A 17,445-nucleotide genomic window follows, 5' to 3' on the forward strand; every position below is an offset into this window, starting at 1 on the left:
TGGGAGTTTCGGCGTTGTTTTAAGAACAGGAACCATATGCTACTATGCAAATTACATTCATCATCATCATCATCATCACTACCATATTATACCATTTCATAGTCTTTTAGATCGAGACTCGAGTTTGTCAAGCGATAATTAAAAAAAATCTTTATTTTATGTCTAAAAATAGTTTGACGACCTCTGTGGCTCAGTGGTGAGCGCGTTGGTAGCTCAAGCCGGAGGTTGCGGGTTCAAATCCCGCCGACGGAACAAAAAGTTTTCAAAGTTCCTGGGTCATGGATGTGTATTAAATATGTGTATCATATAATAAAAATCTTAAATATATGTATAGTATAAAAGTATTAAATATATTTCCGTTGTCTGGTACCTGTAACACAAGTCCATCAGGTACTTACTAATATAACAACATTGAAGAGTATGTTTGCTTGAACGCGTCAATCTCAGGAACTACAGGTCCGATTTAAAAACTTATCTCAGTGTTAGATTGATCATTTATCGAGTAAGACTATAGGCTATATTATATAATATATTATCACGCTAAGACTAATACGACCGAAGAAACTCAGGAAAATGCGGGAAAAACGGGGAAAATATTTTTTTATGGGAAAATGTACGGTTTCTGTAAAATTCCTAATTTACGCGGGCGAAGCCGCGCGGGACATCTAGTTTGTTATAAAAATGTATGATAAAAGCATAATTTCAAAATAATATTAGCTCGATGCACTCCTTCACCATATAAACTATAACTGTGCAAAATTTCATTCACCTACGTTTCCGCATTTTTCGTCAAAAGGAATACAAAGTCTTTCGCTTGCGTATTAATATATAGATATTATAAAGCTGCAGAAGTCCAATGGTTTGTACTAATCTCACGAACTACTGGACCGATTTTAATGAAAATAAATACAAAGGCAGAGATATAGAGTAGACCAAGGGAATGGAAAAGCGCGCAGAACGTCAGCTATACTGTACTCAGAAAAACATGGCGGTAGCAGTCATTGACTCCCTGTCAAAAACTTTTCATTTTCTATACAAACCGCGATTGACTATGAAGTGTCAGATGTTCCACAGATGTAGAGTAGACCAAGGGAAAGTACTGTGACTGGAAGGCTACTTTTAGTGGGAAAATGTACTGTTCGCGTGGGATTCCATGTATAAGCAAGCGGAAGCGCGCAAAACGTCAGCTATACTGTACTCGGCAAAACTCCCTGAAAAACTTGTCAACGAGTCAATGACCGCTACCACCATGATTCGCCGAGTACAGTATGGTAATATTATATACACTTTTTTTTTATGAAATAAGGGGGCAAACGAGCAAACGGGTCACCTGATGGAAAACAACTTACGTCGCCCATGGACACTCGCAGCATCAGAAGAGCTGCAAGTGCGTTGCCGGCCTTTTAAGAGGGAATAGGGTAATAGGGGAGGGTAGGGAAGGGAATAGTTGAGGGTAGGGAAGGGAATAGGGTAGGGGTTAGGGGATCGGGCCTCCGGTAAACTCACTCACTCGGCGAAACACAGCGCAAGCGCTGTTTCACGCCGGTTTTCTGTGAGAACGTGGTATTTATCCGGTCGAGCCGGCCCATTCGTGCCGAAGCATGGCTCTCCCACTATAAGTAGGTACGGTTTCTAAGGTTTCGATAGTAATCTTTTACTCGCATTGTTATTAATTTATTTATGGCAATAGCCAACCAAAAGTCCTAGCGACTTAATAAACTCAAATAAAAAAAACTTAAAAACAATCCATAAAGGTGTCAACTTAAATATTATTTTAATGATTTCTATTTTAGTTCAAATTAATATTCCCCTTTAAAAATATTCTTTTCGAGCTAAAATTAAAACCATAGATATAACATGAAAGAGATTTAATATTGATCTAAAAATAGAACCATAGATAATAAAAAGATCGAACCTCCCAGATTATAATCTTCGCCGGCGAGCTCTCCGTATTTAAAAAGTAATAACGTCAAGTTGGCGCGCACTTTGACAGTTGGGTGTTTTATTTGCGCGGGAAAATGCGGATCCTTCGACACTTTTTTATTGCTTCCTCAAGGGGATGCATATTTGATTACTTGAGGCTATATAATATGTATAAGATTATATAAAAGCTGCAGAAACAAAATAAATAACGTCCGTAATAATATTATGAATGCGAAAGTGTGTTTGTTACCTCTTCACGCCCAAACCGCTGAACCGATTTTGCTGATATTTAGTACGGAGATACTTTCAGTCTTAAGAAAGGACATAGGATACTTTTTATCCCGGAAAATGCACGGCTACCGCGCCTAAATGACGCGGCGTCATTTACTATTCATCTATTTCCTTTCTCATTTCTTGCCCATATAAGGTGCTAATACCTCCTTTAACTGTACATTACGGCAATTCCTACCAAGTACCTGCCAATTATAAATAGCAATTCCACTTTAAATACCATAACAATTGCGTGATGAAAACCGTTAAGTTTTATCAACAGCTTACTAACTTAATAATAGCATTTTTAACAGCCGATTCGAGCTAGTTTCTGCGTTTTCCTTCAGGGTTTTTACGGCTTAAAAATTACACTATTTGGATAAGAAAGAAATATTATTAAGAGGAGCTCACACCGCCGTTTTTCCATACAAACGTTGTCCCCTGTTTCCTCCCTGGATAATGCCGGCAGAGTTATGATTTTTTTCCTGAATATCTATGGCCACTATTAGCATGTCCCTATGTTTCCTTTTTTTTCATAATTATATTATTAAAAAAGATAAGAACGTCCAAAAACCCAAAAAAATGGCCAGATTTTCCTCTGTGTTCAAACACCCAGAAAACAAAACTGGCTAAAATATACAAAAAAAAATAAAACATAGGAACACAGTTCAAGCCTTGCTTTAATTCTTAATGAAAAAAGTACTTAAATCGGTAAAGTTTTGGAGAAGGAATCAGCGGACAACGAATCGAAGATTTTCTGTTCTTTTATTAGAACTTTCGTCGTGTTGTCTCTATCGCGCTCTGCGGTGGGAGACTTGAGATTGGTGAGACAGCAATACATTTTCAAATACCTATTTTCAATTTCTCTCGCCCCTGGTGTATCCTCTTAAGTATTTAAGTATTTTGATCAATAAATATTAATACTTTTCACAGTGAATTAGCCATTAATCCTTCGATCGTGGATTCTTGGAAATCTATTGTTATTCTATTGCGTCTCGTTCACCGGCGAGCGTATGGGGTTTTATGGGTTAATGCGAATATTTGTCTATCTGTAACAGCGTTGCCAGACGACAAAACCGACAAAATCGGGACGTCCCGATTTTTTCATCAAAATTAAATGTCCCACGCGGGACATAAGGCTCAGTCCCGCTTTTCGGGGATAGCCCGAACGTACGTGCAGCGGCAGCGTGCTGAGAAAGAAAGGTGGTAATAAAGAAAAGAGTGTGGGAGGTAGAGAGCTGGACTTTCTTTGGCTACTTTAGTTATCTTTTGTCACGTAAACGTTATTCTAACGCAAATAAAAAGATAAAACATTAAAAAAATTTTTGATTTTATACCTTTTTTTAACATTGTCCCGCTTTTGACTGAAGAATCCCCCTTTTTTTAAAAAAGTTCCAAAGTCCCGACTTGCTACAAAAAAATCTGGCAACGCTGATCTGTGACCTGTTTGTTTTTAATGGATTTTGTTACAGACATTCTTTGAGTCTCGTAAAAAATCAAAACATAATTTTCATACCGAAATAATGTACGGTTCCCTCCACAGAAATAAAACAAGATAGAACGGCTAAGCGGGTAGAATACGCGTGTTTCAATCTTGCACAAGTGAGCAAGATTTGTTGAACGTTCATTTAGTCAGCGCGCACGTCTCGACTTGATTACACCAGAGCGGTTGTGCAAAAATGCCTCATTGTGCAGTGTCTAATTGTAAAAACAGAAGTATGAAAGTGAATCGGTCAAAAGGAGGTATTTCTTGCCACGGGTAAGTTATTTGTTCTCACTAAATGCAAAGCAACAATTGACACGATCGATTCATTAGCAACGCACGCGCGTCGCCGTTCTATCTTGATATATTTCTGTGGTTCCCTCATCCCTGATTATTACAAAGTTGTGTCTAAGATTGGTTAGGAGAATGCAGGCTGATCACCTGATTGTCTATTACAAGATGATCCATGCGTCGGATGGGCGATGACGGATGACCTAAAGACTAAAGTCCTACTTGATCACTCACTACTCACTAGTCGTATCATCATACACGTGGGAGAGCCATGCTTCGGCACGAATGGGCCGGCTCGACCGGAGAAACACCACGTTCTTCTCACAGAAAACCGGCGTGAAACAACGCTTGCGCTGTGTTTCGCCGAGTGTGTGAGTTTACCGGAGGCCCTATCCCCTACCCTATTCCCTTCCCTACCCTCCCCTATTACCCTATTGCCTCTTAAAAGGCCGGCAACGCACCTGCAGCTCTTCTGATGCTACGAGTATCCATGGGCGACGGAAATTGCTTTCCATCAGGTGACCCGTTTGCCCTGTTGCCCCCTTATTTCATAAAAAAAATCATCCATCAATAATGGTGGCCGGTTTCAATGTAACCGGCCACCATTATTCGTTGCTATTATATCAACTATGTAGCTCGCGTTGTAAAATAATTTTTAAAGTTAAAGATTAATAAACTTACCACAAACAAACAAAAGTAGTAACATCGACATCTTGGCGGGAGTCAGCACATAACTGTCATAACTGTCACTGCTGTCACAATCACTGTCACTGTCAAATCACCTCATTGTCACTTTGACACATGTCACAACTACTCTGGGCTAGCTTCTCATTGTACCTGAAAAAGAGAGGTTTTGTTAATACATATTGGCACGATTTTAACTAATATTATAAATGCGAAAGTCTGCCCGTCTGGTACATCTTTGCACTTAAACCGCTGAACCGATTTTGCTGAAATTTGGTGTGCATATACATTAAGTCCCGGGAAAGGATTGTTACTCGTTGGCCCTCTAATATTTTATATTAGAGGGCCAACGAGCAAACGGGACCCTGATGGAAAGCAACTACCGTCGCCAACGGACACTCGCATCATCAGAAGAGTTGCAGCCTTGCAGGTGCTATACATCTATGCGTTTGTTAAAATCTAACCATTAAAAGTAACTGCGCCGTTAAACCATAAACGCTGCGCTAACCGTTTTTTGCGATAACCGTAAAAAATTAACGTCACTTTTATTGCCATTAAACGTTTTTCTCCTGACGGCCTTAAGGGCCATAAATTTCAAATGATCATAACGCTAGGATTAGGAACGATTTGGACTCACTTTTTATGGACTAGGCTAGCTTCGCGCAGCCCTGGGGCTCCGCAAATCTTGTAATCAATATAATATAAATAAAATGAATTGTTTCTAGAATTGATGTCATCAGACACCAGCATGGAAACAATTCATTCAAAGACAAAACATTGGTAAGGTCCGGACTCCGGTCCGTCAAAAATGGCATTTCTTAAAAGGATTCCGCTAGCAAAAAAGTTTGAGAATCTTTTGATGGCGGCTTTTGTTTACACTCATGACTCGCGACTACCGTCCATACTTACTAATATTATAAATGCGAAAGTGTGTCCGTCTGTCTGTTACCTCTTCACTCTTCAGGCTTAAGTGGCTTAAGTCTTAACCGATTTAGACGAAAATTTGTATAGCGATACTTTGAGTCCCGGGAAAGGACATAGGATACTTTTTATCCTGGAAAAATGTACGGTGCCCGCGTGACATCCGAATTTTTCAAAACGGAGTTGCTGATGTTATCTAATATATTTATAATAAGTCGGGTTTTCCTTCCCGACGCTATAACTCCAGAACGCACGAACCGATTTCCACGGTTTTGCATTCGTTAGAAAGGTCTCGGGCTCCGTGAGGTCTATAGAAAAAAAAATCAGAAAAAACTTCAAGATAAAAGCAGGAAAACATGGAAAATCATTTAATGGCAAAACAACGTTTGCCGGGACAGCCAGTCTAGTATAATATATTATTATAAATGTCCAATAATTCTTCTGTCGCATAAATCATTGGTTCAAAATCGATTAAATTTAAAACTGAGCTTTGGCAATAATATTGGATCATAAAAAAACTATTAGAAGTAAAACAGATTGTCACTTTTAAACGATAAATTAAAAAGTTAACATTCGAGAGCTTAAGTTATGTGCGATGTCGATAGTTGCAATCGATATCGATACTCGACAGTTATCGATACGTAATAAATTATTAAAAAATACTGCCGCGGTGAAGCTATTGCAAAAATAAAACAATCTAGTCGCACGCACACAAACACAGTGCCAAAGTCTGCCGAACTGAAACGACGTTAGACGATGCAGTGTTAGGCTTATTTTCGTTACGGAATTTCTTGATTCGTTCGCCGCGCTCGAAGCCGGCGATAAAGCTATGCTATAGGTTAAACTTTTCACAGCGAATAACTTTGTCTGCTTGTATCTGTATGGCGCATTGTAAAAGATACACGACAAACAAAAACAGCTTAAATAGCTTTTTTTACGATCCTATACTATGCCACTGCTGGGCAAAGGACTGCCCCAAGGTCTTTTTTTATGAAATAAGGTGGCAAACGAGCAAACGGGTCACCTGATGGAAAGCAACTTCCGTCGTCCATGGACACTCGCAGCATCAGAAGATCTGCAGGTGCGTTGCCGGCCTTTTAAGAGGGAATAGGGTAATAGGGGAGGGTAGGGATGGGAAGGGAAGGAAATATTTGAAGGTAGGGAAGGGAATACGGTAGGGGATTGGGCCTCAGGTAAACTCACTCACTCGGCGAAACATAGCGCCAGCGCTGTTTCACGCCGGTTTTCTGTGAGAACGTGGTATTGTAAGAACGTGGTATTTCTGCGGTCGAGCCGGCCCATTCATGCCGAAGCATGGCTCTCCCACGACTTCCATCTGTCTCGCTCCAACGCAACCGCAGGCCAGCCTGGCTTGTAGGCATCCAGTTCATCTCCCCATCTTCTTCGAGGCCTGGTACCCACTCTGTAGTGACCTTTGCCCAACGGTCAGGATGCAGCTGGTATGACCCGCCCAGTCCCACTTTAATTTTGCAGCTTTCATACCAGCATCTTTAACACCTGTTTTGGAGCGCAGCGTGCTATAATTTATTCTTAAATAGTTATGATAACCAAATTTAAATCTTGTAAATCCCAACAGCTTACAAAACAAAACTAAATAGTGCATAACAAAATTCTTATTTAGCATTTCATTTTACATTTTAACCGCGGTTTAATGGCAAACTTTTGCCGAAAATACGAAAAACCGTTCTAAAACTCGGCGTTCGAAAACTCAGCTACTTAACACCAAAAAGTTGGTAGTGGAAGTGATGAATGGAACTTTTTAATGGAATTCATAAAACATCGATAATATTTGGCTTTTGTTTTACATCACTTCATAGAACTACTTTTTAATCCCCATGGAATAGAGGGTTTTCGTTCGTTTAGGTTACTTACCATCCAAACGAGTGGAAATTTAGAAAATCACGCCTTCATAATTTTTAAAATTTAGCTTATAGCAATATCATAAGCTAAATATTAAAAATCAAAATCAGTATCAACTCACAGATAATATAGTTTTCTATAGGTTCAAAATAATTTTTAAAATCGGTTCAGTATGAATTCACTAAAAGATTATTCCCAACAATGTCACAAACTCAATCTCTTTTAAAAAATTTTTTAGAACGATATTATAGAGGTTTTTAAAATTTAACTAGCTTTTTGGGGACCCTCACACTACCCTTCGCGAACTGTTCATTTGTTCACTGGCTTTGAGACAAGCAAAATTTCTATCGGCAATTTTTGTCGACAAAATATTTTACCCTCATCATTTAACTGAACTATAAATTTTACATTAAATATTGAAAAACTATTTATCGATATTATATTTTATCGACATAATAATGTCCCATCACTAAAATACATTAACATCAGTTGCCGTTATTGTATTAAATATTTTATGTGATCATCATTTTACGACATAAAACATTTTAATGTCAAGCATTTCATATGTTTTAAATTTTAATCTATCAACATTTATGTTAGACTTTTAGACAGACACTTCACACTTATCTTAAACTTTAAAGCCTTTCTTCACGTTGGCCAATAATGGACAAACATTAGTAAACAGTTTCGCCATCTTGGCTTCCCATCATAATTCGTTAAGGCGTTTGACAACGTTTCCGTCAATATTCTGTCATGACGTGTGCAACATGTCGGATTTTGGTCGGATTGTTTATTGTATGCGCCCTCAGATCCGACCTTTGCTTAATCCCTATTAACAAAATGTATTTTTTCACCACCAATTTTCAAAATTGCCCCCCCAAAATGGGTACAAAGACATAACAATCTGTTTCTAGTATAAAGGTATTAAAATATGGAAAGTTAATTAAAAACGGACGGGCGGACAAACTAATTTTGTATGTACGTGGGCTGGATTCTAATGACCTTTGTATGAACTGCCTACATCATTTTCGCCACATTTATTAAGCTTTCCTTATTTCGAAACTTCTTTCATCATCATTATCATCATCATCAGTCAATCAATTTTGACCCAATTATGTTATTTTTGGTAGCATTATATTATTTATACTGTACTCGGCGAAACATGGCGGTAGCGGTCATTGACTTCCCTGTCAAAAGCTTGTCATTTTCTATACAAAGCCGCTTTTGACAACATCTGATACTTCACTGTCAATCGCGGTTTATATTATGGAAAATGACAAGTTTTTGACAGGGAGTCAATGACCGCTACCGCCATGCTTCGCCGAGTACAGTATAGTGCTTAGCATTTGGGTAAAATTATTTTTAAAATGTTGCCATTCTGTTTGACCTAGCGATTGCATTGCATTTAATAGCATTGTATTTTTTTTTTTTTTTTTTATATTTGGAAAAAGTATTTGGCTTGGTTTTAAAGTTAATTTATATGAAGTTTAAAATTTTAAACATCGTTAAAAGTCCTTTAAAGTGTATTTAAATATCTATCAACCCATTCAAATATAAAAGCAAAACTGTCTGTCCCTCTTCATGCCTAAACCATTGAACTAATTTAGATATTTTGATACTCTGAGATCCAGGAAAGGATAGTGGACAATTAATCAAAATGTATCTATAGTGTCCGATATAAACGATTTTCTGCAAATTGTAACATCCATACAGTTTACTTATATTATAAATCCCACGGGGTTATGAGAGTAAAGGAATAGAGAGTGCTCTTGTGTACTGCGCACACACTTGGGCACTATAAAATTACTCCTGCGCAGCTGGCCTGGTTTCAATGAAACCGGCCACCGTCACCGAAATCGGTGTGGGGAGTATTAATATAATAAATACGAAAGTGTGTCTGTCAGTCTGTCTGTTAACTCTTTACGCTGAACCGATTTCACCGTTTGGTACGGAGATACTTTGAGTCCCGGGAAAGGACATAAGATACATTTATCCCCATAAAATGCAGTTTCCTATCAACAATTTTCTGCGAACATCTTTCACCTACGCCTATTAATTACATTTAACTGTGTTTTTTAAGTGTGTGGGCTAGTCCCTTGACCAATGGTTTCGTCATGATGGTTGAATGACGTGACGTCGGCCCACAACTGTTTCGACACTGAACCTACGCAGCCTAGTTAGTGGGTTGAGCCTCAAGTGAGAAACTTAGCGTAAAATATAGAACCTCCTTTTTTCGAACTTGGTTATTAAGATCAAAATATGAGCAGGAATCGTGCTTTTTGCAAGGATAAAAAGTAATATACTGTACTCGGCGAAATATGGCGGTAGCGGTCATTGACTCCCATTGTCATTTTCTATACAAAGCCGCGATTGACAATGAAGTGCCAAATGTTGTCAATCCCGGCTTTGTATGGAAAATGACAAGTTTTGACAGGAAGTCAATGACCGCTACCACCATGTTTCGCCGAGTACAGTATAATAATGCCCCCAATTCAGTTACACCAAACTAAGTATATCGCGTGGGAACCGTACGTTTGTCCGAGATGAAAAGAATGGTACATGTCCTTTCCCGGGTTTCAAAATCGGTAATTTCAAAAGGAAGTGTGTGTCCGACTGTTACTACTAAAATATTTTGCCACAAACGCTGACCGAATATGGTATAATAATAATATCTCCCACACCGGTTTCGGTGACGGTGGCCGGTTTCATTGTAACCGGGCCAGCTACACCGGAGTAATTTTATAGTGCCCAAGTGTGTGCGCAGTACACAAGAGCACTCTCGGTTCCTTTACTCTCATAACCCAGTGGGACGGACGACCGACACGACTGGCGAGAGATCAGGCGCAAGACTTTCTACATGCCCATCCGAAGCATGGATCATCTTACTTGTCAGACAATCAGGAGATCAGCCTGCATTGTCCTAACCAAACTTGGAAATAAAAATTTTCCATCACGGGAATCGAACCCACGACCTCCGAGTCAAGAGCCGCGCTCTATACCTCTAGACCACGAATATAGTATGAAGATACTATGAGTGTGAAGATCAGGATAGTTTTGACAGTCATCCATACTAATATTATAAATGCGAAAGTGTGTCTGTCTGTCTGTCTGTTACCTCTTCACGCTCAAACCTCTGAACCGATTTTGCTGAAATTTGGCATGGAGATACTTTGAGTCCCGAGAAAGGACATAGGATAGTTTTTGTCCCGGAAAAATGTACGGTTCCCGCGCGATAAATGATTTTGGCGCAACGGAGTTGCGGGCGTCATCTAGTTTATATATAAAAAATGTACGGTCCCTACGCCATGTTAAACGTATTTCTACGCAATATGTAAGCAAAACGATTTCCACACAACGTTAAACTCGCTACGTCTCCTAACTCAAACCGAGGCACATTGTAGGCGTTAATAACAAATTTCGTCTAGTCTGTATGTTTGTATGTCATCCATCTGGCGTGCACAAAAACCTCACCAGATGTTGAAGGGTTTTGGTAACTTTTTTTGGATGTAAGTATAGTAAACATTTTTTTTTCTTTTTTTGGACCTGAACAATTTTTTTTGTTACCTGTAAAGCTACCGTGTGTTTGTTTTGTATTTGATAACTTTTTAAACTGGTTTATTTAAACACTGCGTTTTAATTATTATTATTTACTTGACGCCTGCAACTCCGTTTCGTCAAAATTCGTTTATCGCGTGGGAACCGTACATTTTTAACCAACCTACATCCTTTCCGGGACCCAAAGTATATTCATACCAAGTTTCAGCAAAATCTGTTCTGCGATTTGGGCGTGAAGAGGTAACAGACAGACAGACAGTCAGACAGACACAATTTCGCATTTATAATATTAGTATGGATTCTCCTCTTGATTAAAGTTAAGTAAACAGTCGACATCTCACACGACTTTTACTAACAACAGTTGTCTAGGCCGATGACTCTACGTGGGAGACTAACGGACACATAATAAATGTGTATAAGTAATATGTGGGTTTGTCTGTTCGTATTTTCGCTTGTATATTTTTGCCATATTATACAAGATTTATACTTGGGGAGAGCCATGCTTCGGCACGAATGGGCCGGCTCGACCGGAGAAATACCACGTTCTCACAGAAAACCGGCGTGAAACAGCGCTTGCGCTGTGTTTCGCCGAATGAGTGAGTTAACCGGAGGCCCAATCCCCTACCCTATTCCCTTCCCTACCCTCCCCTATTCCCTTCCCTTCCCTACCCTCCCCTATTATCCTATTTCCTCTTAAAAGGCCGGCAACGCACCTGCAGCTCTTCTGTTGCTGCGAGTGTCCATGGGCGACGGAAGTTGCTTTCCATTTTGCTCGTTTGCACCCTTATTTCATAAAATAATAATAATAAGGCAGTGGATAGTGTGTGGCAAATGGCAAAATTGATAAGTAGATAAGGCTTTTTGACTAGACGTTGCGCGCGGCTTTTTTATTCCGCGAGAACCGTACATTTTGTCGCAAATATGTCTATGTCCTTCCCCGTGGTCTACTCTATGTCTGTGTCAAGTTACATAGAAATCAATCTAGTTGTTCTAGAGATTAGCGTTCAAACAAACTCTTCATAATACTAGATGGCGCCCGCAAGCCCGTTTCGCCAAATCTGGTTTATCGTGCGGCAACCGGTAAATATTTCCGGGATAAAAATATCCTATGTCCTTTCCCGGGACTCAAAGTGTCTTCATACCAAATTTCAGCAAAATCGGTTCAGCGGTTCGGTCGTGAAGAGGTAACAGACAGAATACACTTTCGCATTTTATTAGTGTGGATGTATTTATGTACGAATTATTCACTGTCTTATTTACTACGAACTTTTGCCCGCGGCTTCGCTCGCGTTAAGAAGTATTATTATATACAAAGTTTCATCCCCTATTTTAACCCCTTTGATGTAGAATTGACAAAATCCTTTCTTAGCGGATGCCTACGTCATAACATCTACCTGCATGCCAAATTTCAGCCCGATCGGTCCAGTGGCTTGGGCTGTGCGTTGATAGATCACCATACCCCGTAGACAAGTGGCAAGACGCTAACGCTAACGCTAACGCTAGCGCTACAAAATGTGTGGGATTTGACATTAGTATTCGCTAGCGAAGCGATGACTTATGCCAAATCGCATACATTTTGTAGCGCTAGCGTTAGCGTTAGCGTTAGCGCTTTGCCACTTGTCTACGGGGGCAGGTCAGTCAGTCACCTTTGAGTTTTATATATTATATAGATTTACTCAGACATTCCCATCAGTTTAAAGTCCATTTCATTGACAACGCAATAAACTTATATTCGTAGACATAAAAACTTTAGCCACCTGCAACTGACAGACAGACAGGTGTCCCAACCGTCACTGTTTAAAATGCGGACCGACGACGAAATATAACTCGGCGAAGTGCGAGTCGGACTCGCGCTTTCTTCTGTTTTAACCGCCGACGAAAAGGGTAGGTTACACCCCTCTTTTCCGTCGATCGGTTAAGTTTGACGTGTCTCTATCCGTATATAAGTGGACCGAATTTGATGAAGTTTTTGTGTAAAAGCTGTCATGATCGAGAGTGTTCTTAGCTTACTTCATTATCAGCTCGTTTACTGCTGGAAATTTTTGGTTGGTCTAGCTAGTTTTTAGGGTTCCGTACCCAAAGGGTAAAATCGGGACCCTTATTACTAAGACTTCGTTGTCTATCCGTCTGTCCGTCTGTCTCCAGGCTGTATCTCAAGAAGCGCTATAGCTAGACTTTTGAAATTTTCAAAAACTGTGTATTATCAGTTGGCGGTATAACAACGAATGGGGGCTCCCAAACGTAATTTTTTGGCCTATATTTGCTCTATAACGGTACGGAACCCTTAGAACGCGAGTTCGACTCTCACTTGGCCGATTATTCGGGTTTTAAATAATTTAATTTTTATCTTTTGTCTAAGAAAAGATTTATTGTATTGAAACAATTACTGGTAAAATAAGGCACTACGATATTAACCAACCGACTTCAAACAGTGTTAGACCCCTGTCAAAAGTTCTCTTTCTAACAAAAAAAAAGAGCTATCAAAATCGGTTCACAAATTACAAAGTTTTACACGAACAAACATACAGTACTACAAAATATACGGTCGAATTTATAAACCTCCTTTGCAGTGGGTTAAAAATCATTACCTCTTTCGAGGTAATCGAGTAAGTTTTTGTGAATGAAATAAAAACCGGTTGGCGGCGGATGTAGAAGTGGCACAGTATAATATTATACAGTAAGGTTTTGACCTGGTTATTTCATTCAGTATTTCGTGTTTTGACGTGTATCCGGTCACCCGGTGTATTTACCCGATTTTAAAGAAGATGTTATGCTCATATAAATTTTAAATGTCTACCTGTCTGTGTTTCTGTCTGTCTGTCACGCCCAAACAGCTGAACTGATTTTGTTGCATGAATGAGCGAAATAAATATTAAAAGTTAATCTGACAATCGACTTTTTTTATGAAATAAGGGGGCAAACGAGCAAACGGGTCACCTGATGGAAAGCAACTTCCGTCGCCCTTGGACACACGCAGCATCAGAAGAGCTGCAGGTGCGTTGCCGGCCTTTTAGAGGGAATAGGGTAATAGGGGAGGGTAGGGATGGGAAGGGAAGGGAATAGGGGAGGGTAGGAAAGGGAATAGGGTAGGGGATTGGGCCTCCGCTAAACTTACTCACTCGGCGAAACACAGCGCAAGCGCTGTTTCACGCCGGTTTTCTGTGAGAACGTGGTATTTATCCGGTCGAGCCGGCCCATTCGTGCCGAAGCATGGCTCTCCCACGATTAAATGTTAAATAACGATTAACATCCCGAGTTGATGCCAAGCTTTATTTGAACAAGAAATTTAAAAAGGGCAAAACACCATTAAAATACTGATTATTTTACTGCAAATGTTTCGTACATGTTGTTCACGTGACGTTGCAAAATAAAAAAGTATTCTTTAAGGAGTGAGCACACTGAGACCGGCCGTGTCGGGGCTCAGCGTGCCGGGGCGCATCGGCGCGGATTTTTGCTCGGCGGATTTCCGTCAATGCGACACGGCCCGCTGCGCCCCGGCAACAGTGTGCTATAGGAAGCGGCGCGCGGATGAGTTGCGATGCGGCCCGGCAAGCCTCGACTCAAAATCCGTCAATGCGTTGCGCGCCGACCCGCCCCGGCACAGTGAGCGTTAAAATCCGTCAATGCGATGCGACCCGACCCGGCAATAGTGTGCTATAGCGCATTTTGCGCTGCGCTGCGCCCCGACCCGCCCCGGCACGCGCCGTCAAAGTGAGCGCGAATCTTTGTGCACACATTAAAAGATGCAAATATGGAGATACATTTAGTCCCGGAAAAGGACATAGGACACTTTTCTTCCCGCAAAAATGTACGGTTCCGACGCGACAAACGAATATTGGCGCAACGGAGTTGCGGGCGACATCTAGCATATTACCCTCGTTATTCTCATATTATTCTAACGCGCCGAAAACGCAGCTATCCGCACTTACAACAACCGCTTCGCAAAAAAACATCGCAAAAAACACATGCGTTATGTCGGAACATTTTGCGTGGGAACACCCACACGTGGTGTACAGATTGTATGTTACTTGGGGGACATATACTATGTCGCATAACTAGAGGGCCCGACGGACGTTGTCCCGTCACAAATGTTTAAATTGTCAAAAAACGGAAGGTTATGTCATCCACACTAATATTATAAATGCGAAAGTGTGTCTGTCTGCCTGCTACCTCTTCACGCGCAAACCGCTGAACCGATTTAGCTGAAATTTAGTATTATCTCCCACACCGGTTTCGGTGACGGTGGCCAGTTTCATTGAAACCAGGCCAGCTACGCAGGAGTAATTTTATAGTGCCCAAGTGTGTGCGCAGTACACGAGCACTCTCTATTCCTTTCACTCTCATAACCCAGTGGGACGGAAGACCGACACAACCGGCGAGAGGTCAGGCGCAGGACCGACTTTTTACATGCCCATCCGACGCATGGATCATCTTACTTGTCAGACAATCAGGTGATCAGCCTGCATTGTCCTAACCAAACTTGGAAATAACATGTTTCCAACTCGGGAATCAAACCGACGAACTCCGAGTCAAAAACCGCGCTCTGTACCACGAGACAACGGAGGCGGCCACCTGAAAAGTATGTAGATACTTTGAGTCCCGGGAAAGGACATAGGATACTTTTCATCCCGAAAAAATGTACGGTTCCCGCGCGATAAACGAATTTTGGCACAACGGAGTTGCGGGCGACATCTAGTTTACAATTATGTATATTAGTCACATCAAAACACCTAAATTCTATGCACTGGCAACATCTGGTGTCCTATTTCGTCGCACCCCGCGTCCTCACCGAAATACACAACTAAATATAATGACCAACGCAGCGCGACATGTGCCGTTTACCGCACATGCGAGTCCTCTGATATAGCACAGATAGCCATACTAATCCATACTATAACTGTACTTGGCGAATCATGGCGGTAGCGGTCATTGACTCCCTGTCAAAAACTTGTCATTTTCCATATAAGCCCGGCCGCAGATTATCCTAAATTTCTGATCAGAAAAATTCGGACGCGGGCCGGAACGCACTCTGTTCATACATTTTGTTGTATGTAACCCCGCATACTATCAGAATTCTGACGTGTCAAAACTCAAAATGTATGAGGGGGGCGGGGCGTCCGAATTTTTCTGACCAGAAATTCGGACAACGTGCGGCCGGGCTAAACCGCGATTGGCAACGAAGTGTCCGATGTTGTCAATCGCGGCTTTGTATAGAAAATGACAAGTATTTGACAGGGAGTCAATGACCACTACCGCCATGTTTCGCCGAGCACAGTTGTAGTAAACATTATACTTAAATGCTAAAGTTTGCCTATGTGTCTCTTATATGGGTGTCATCTAGTATTTACATACCTAGTACTAGATGAAAAGTATCATAGGTCCTTTCCCAGGACTCAAAGTATCTGCATTACGAAATTTCAGCAAAATCGGATTATAAATCCTAAATCCTTACTAATATTATAAATGCGAAAGTGTGTCTGTCTGCCTTTTATCACCAACGCACATACGACAAGCTCTCTGATATAGCCTAACATTCCATACTAATATTATAATTTATGCTAAAGTATGTCTGCATGTTTTGTGCCTCATCAGTTTGATGACAAATTGTAACTCCATACTAATACAAGTGTGTCTGAATGTCGTTTGTCACCGATAACGCACATGTGAGCTCTCTGGCTGCTGGCATAGCACAAAATGTAAATACAGGATATATCTAATATATAAAATTCTCGTGTCACAACGTTAGGCCGCGTACTCCTCCGAAACGGCTTTACTGATTTTAACCAAATTTTATATGCATATTCAGTGGGTCTGAGAATCGGCTACTGGGTACTTTTTATATTGATAAATGCATTTGTTCAATAAATAATAGTAAATTATTACAACTCGAGACTGACGGCGACCATTGTTTGTGCGACGGGAGAGCGATGGACGTTGCCATGGTGACTTACTTATTTAGTCACTTCAATAAAATAATACGGGCGAAATACTTTAAATGGCAAAGAAACGTTTGCCGGGACAGCTAGTAAAATATAATAATGTTACTGGAAAAGTATGTTGTGCGTAAAACATAACCCTTTTTGTTAAAATCGGTTACATAATAGTTGTAGTTGTCCAATAAGTTCCAATTTCAGTCACAATACCACAAAACCGAAAGTAAAATAATATTGATATTCTAACCACATTAAGACATTACCTTTAGCTTAGTGGTTAGACGAAAGTAGGTTCGAATTCGGAGGACTATACTCCACTCGGGCTAACTTGTCGCTAGCGGTCATTGACTCCCTGTCAAAAACTTGTCATTTTCCATATAAAACCACGATTGACAATATCTGACACTGAAGTGAATTGTCAATCGCGGTTTATATGGAAAATGACAAGTTTTTGACAGGGAGTCAATGACCGCTAGCGACAAGTTAGCCCGAGTGGAGTATAGC

At 40.5% G+C, this 17,445-nt stretch overlaps 1 protein-coding gene across 3 annotated transcripts in view; it reads right to left on the bottom strand.

Annotated features, from left to right (window-relative positions):
- Nucleotides 1-17,445, bottom strand: part of LOC121738159 (nephrin) — a 269,086-nt gene that overhangs the window by 242,272 nt on the left and 9,369 nt on the right. For all 3 annotated transcript variants that reach the window (XM_042130052.1, XM_042130050.1, XM_042130051.1), the window contains exon 2: nt 4,649-4,804. In XM_042130052.1, the coding sequence (XP_041985986.1) occupies nt 4,649-4,679 (31 nt within the window). In that variant the 5' untranslated portion in view covers nt 4,680-4,804. The remainder of the gene's footprint in view (nt 1-4,648; nt 4,805-17,445) is intronic.

The sequence above is a fragment of the Aricia agestis genome, chromosome 22, assembly GCF_905147365.1.
Source record: "Aricia agestis chromosome 22, ilAriAges1.1, whole genome shotgun sequence".
NCBI classification, from domain to species: Eukaryota; Metazoa; Arthropoda; class Insecta; order Lepidoptera; family Lycaenidae; genus Aricia; species Aricia agestis.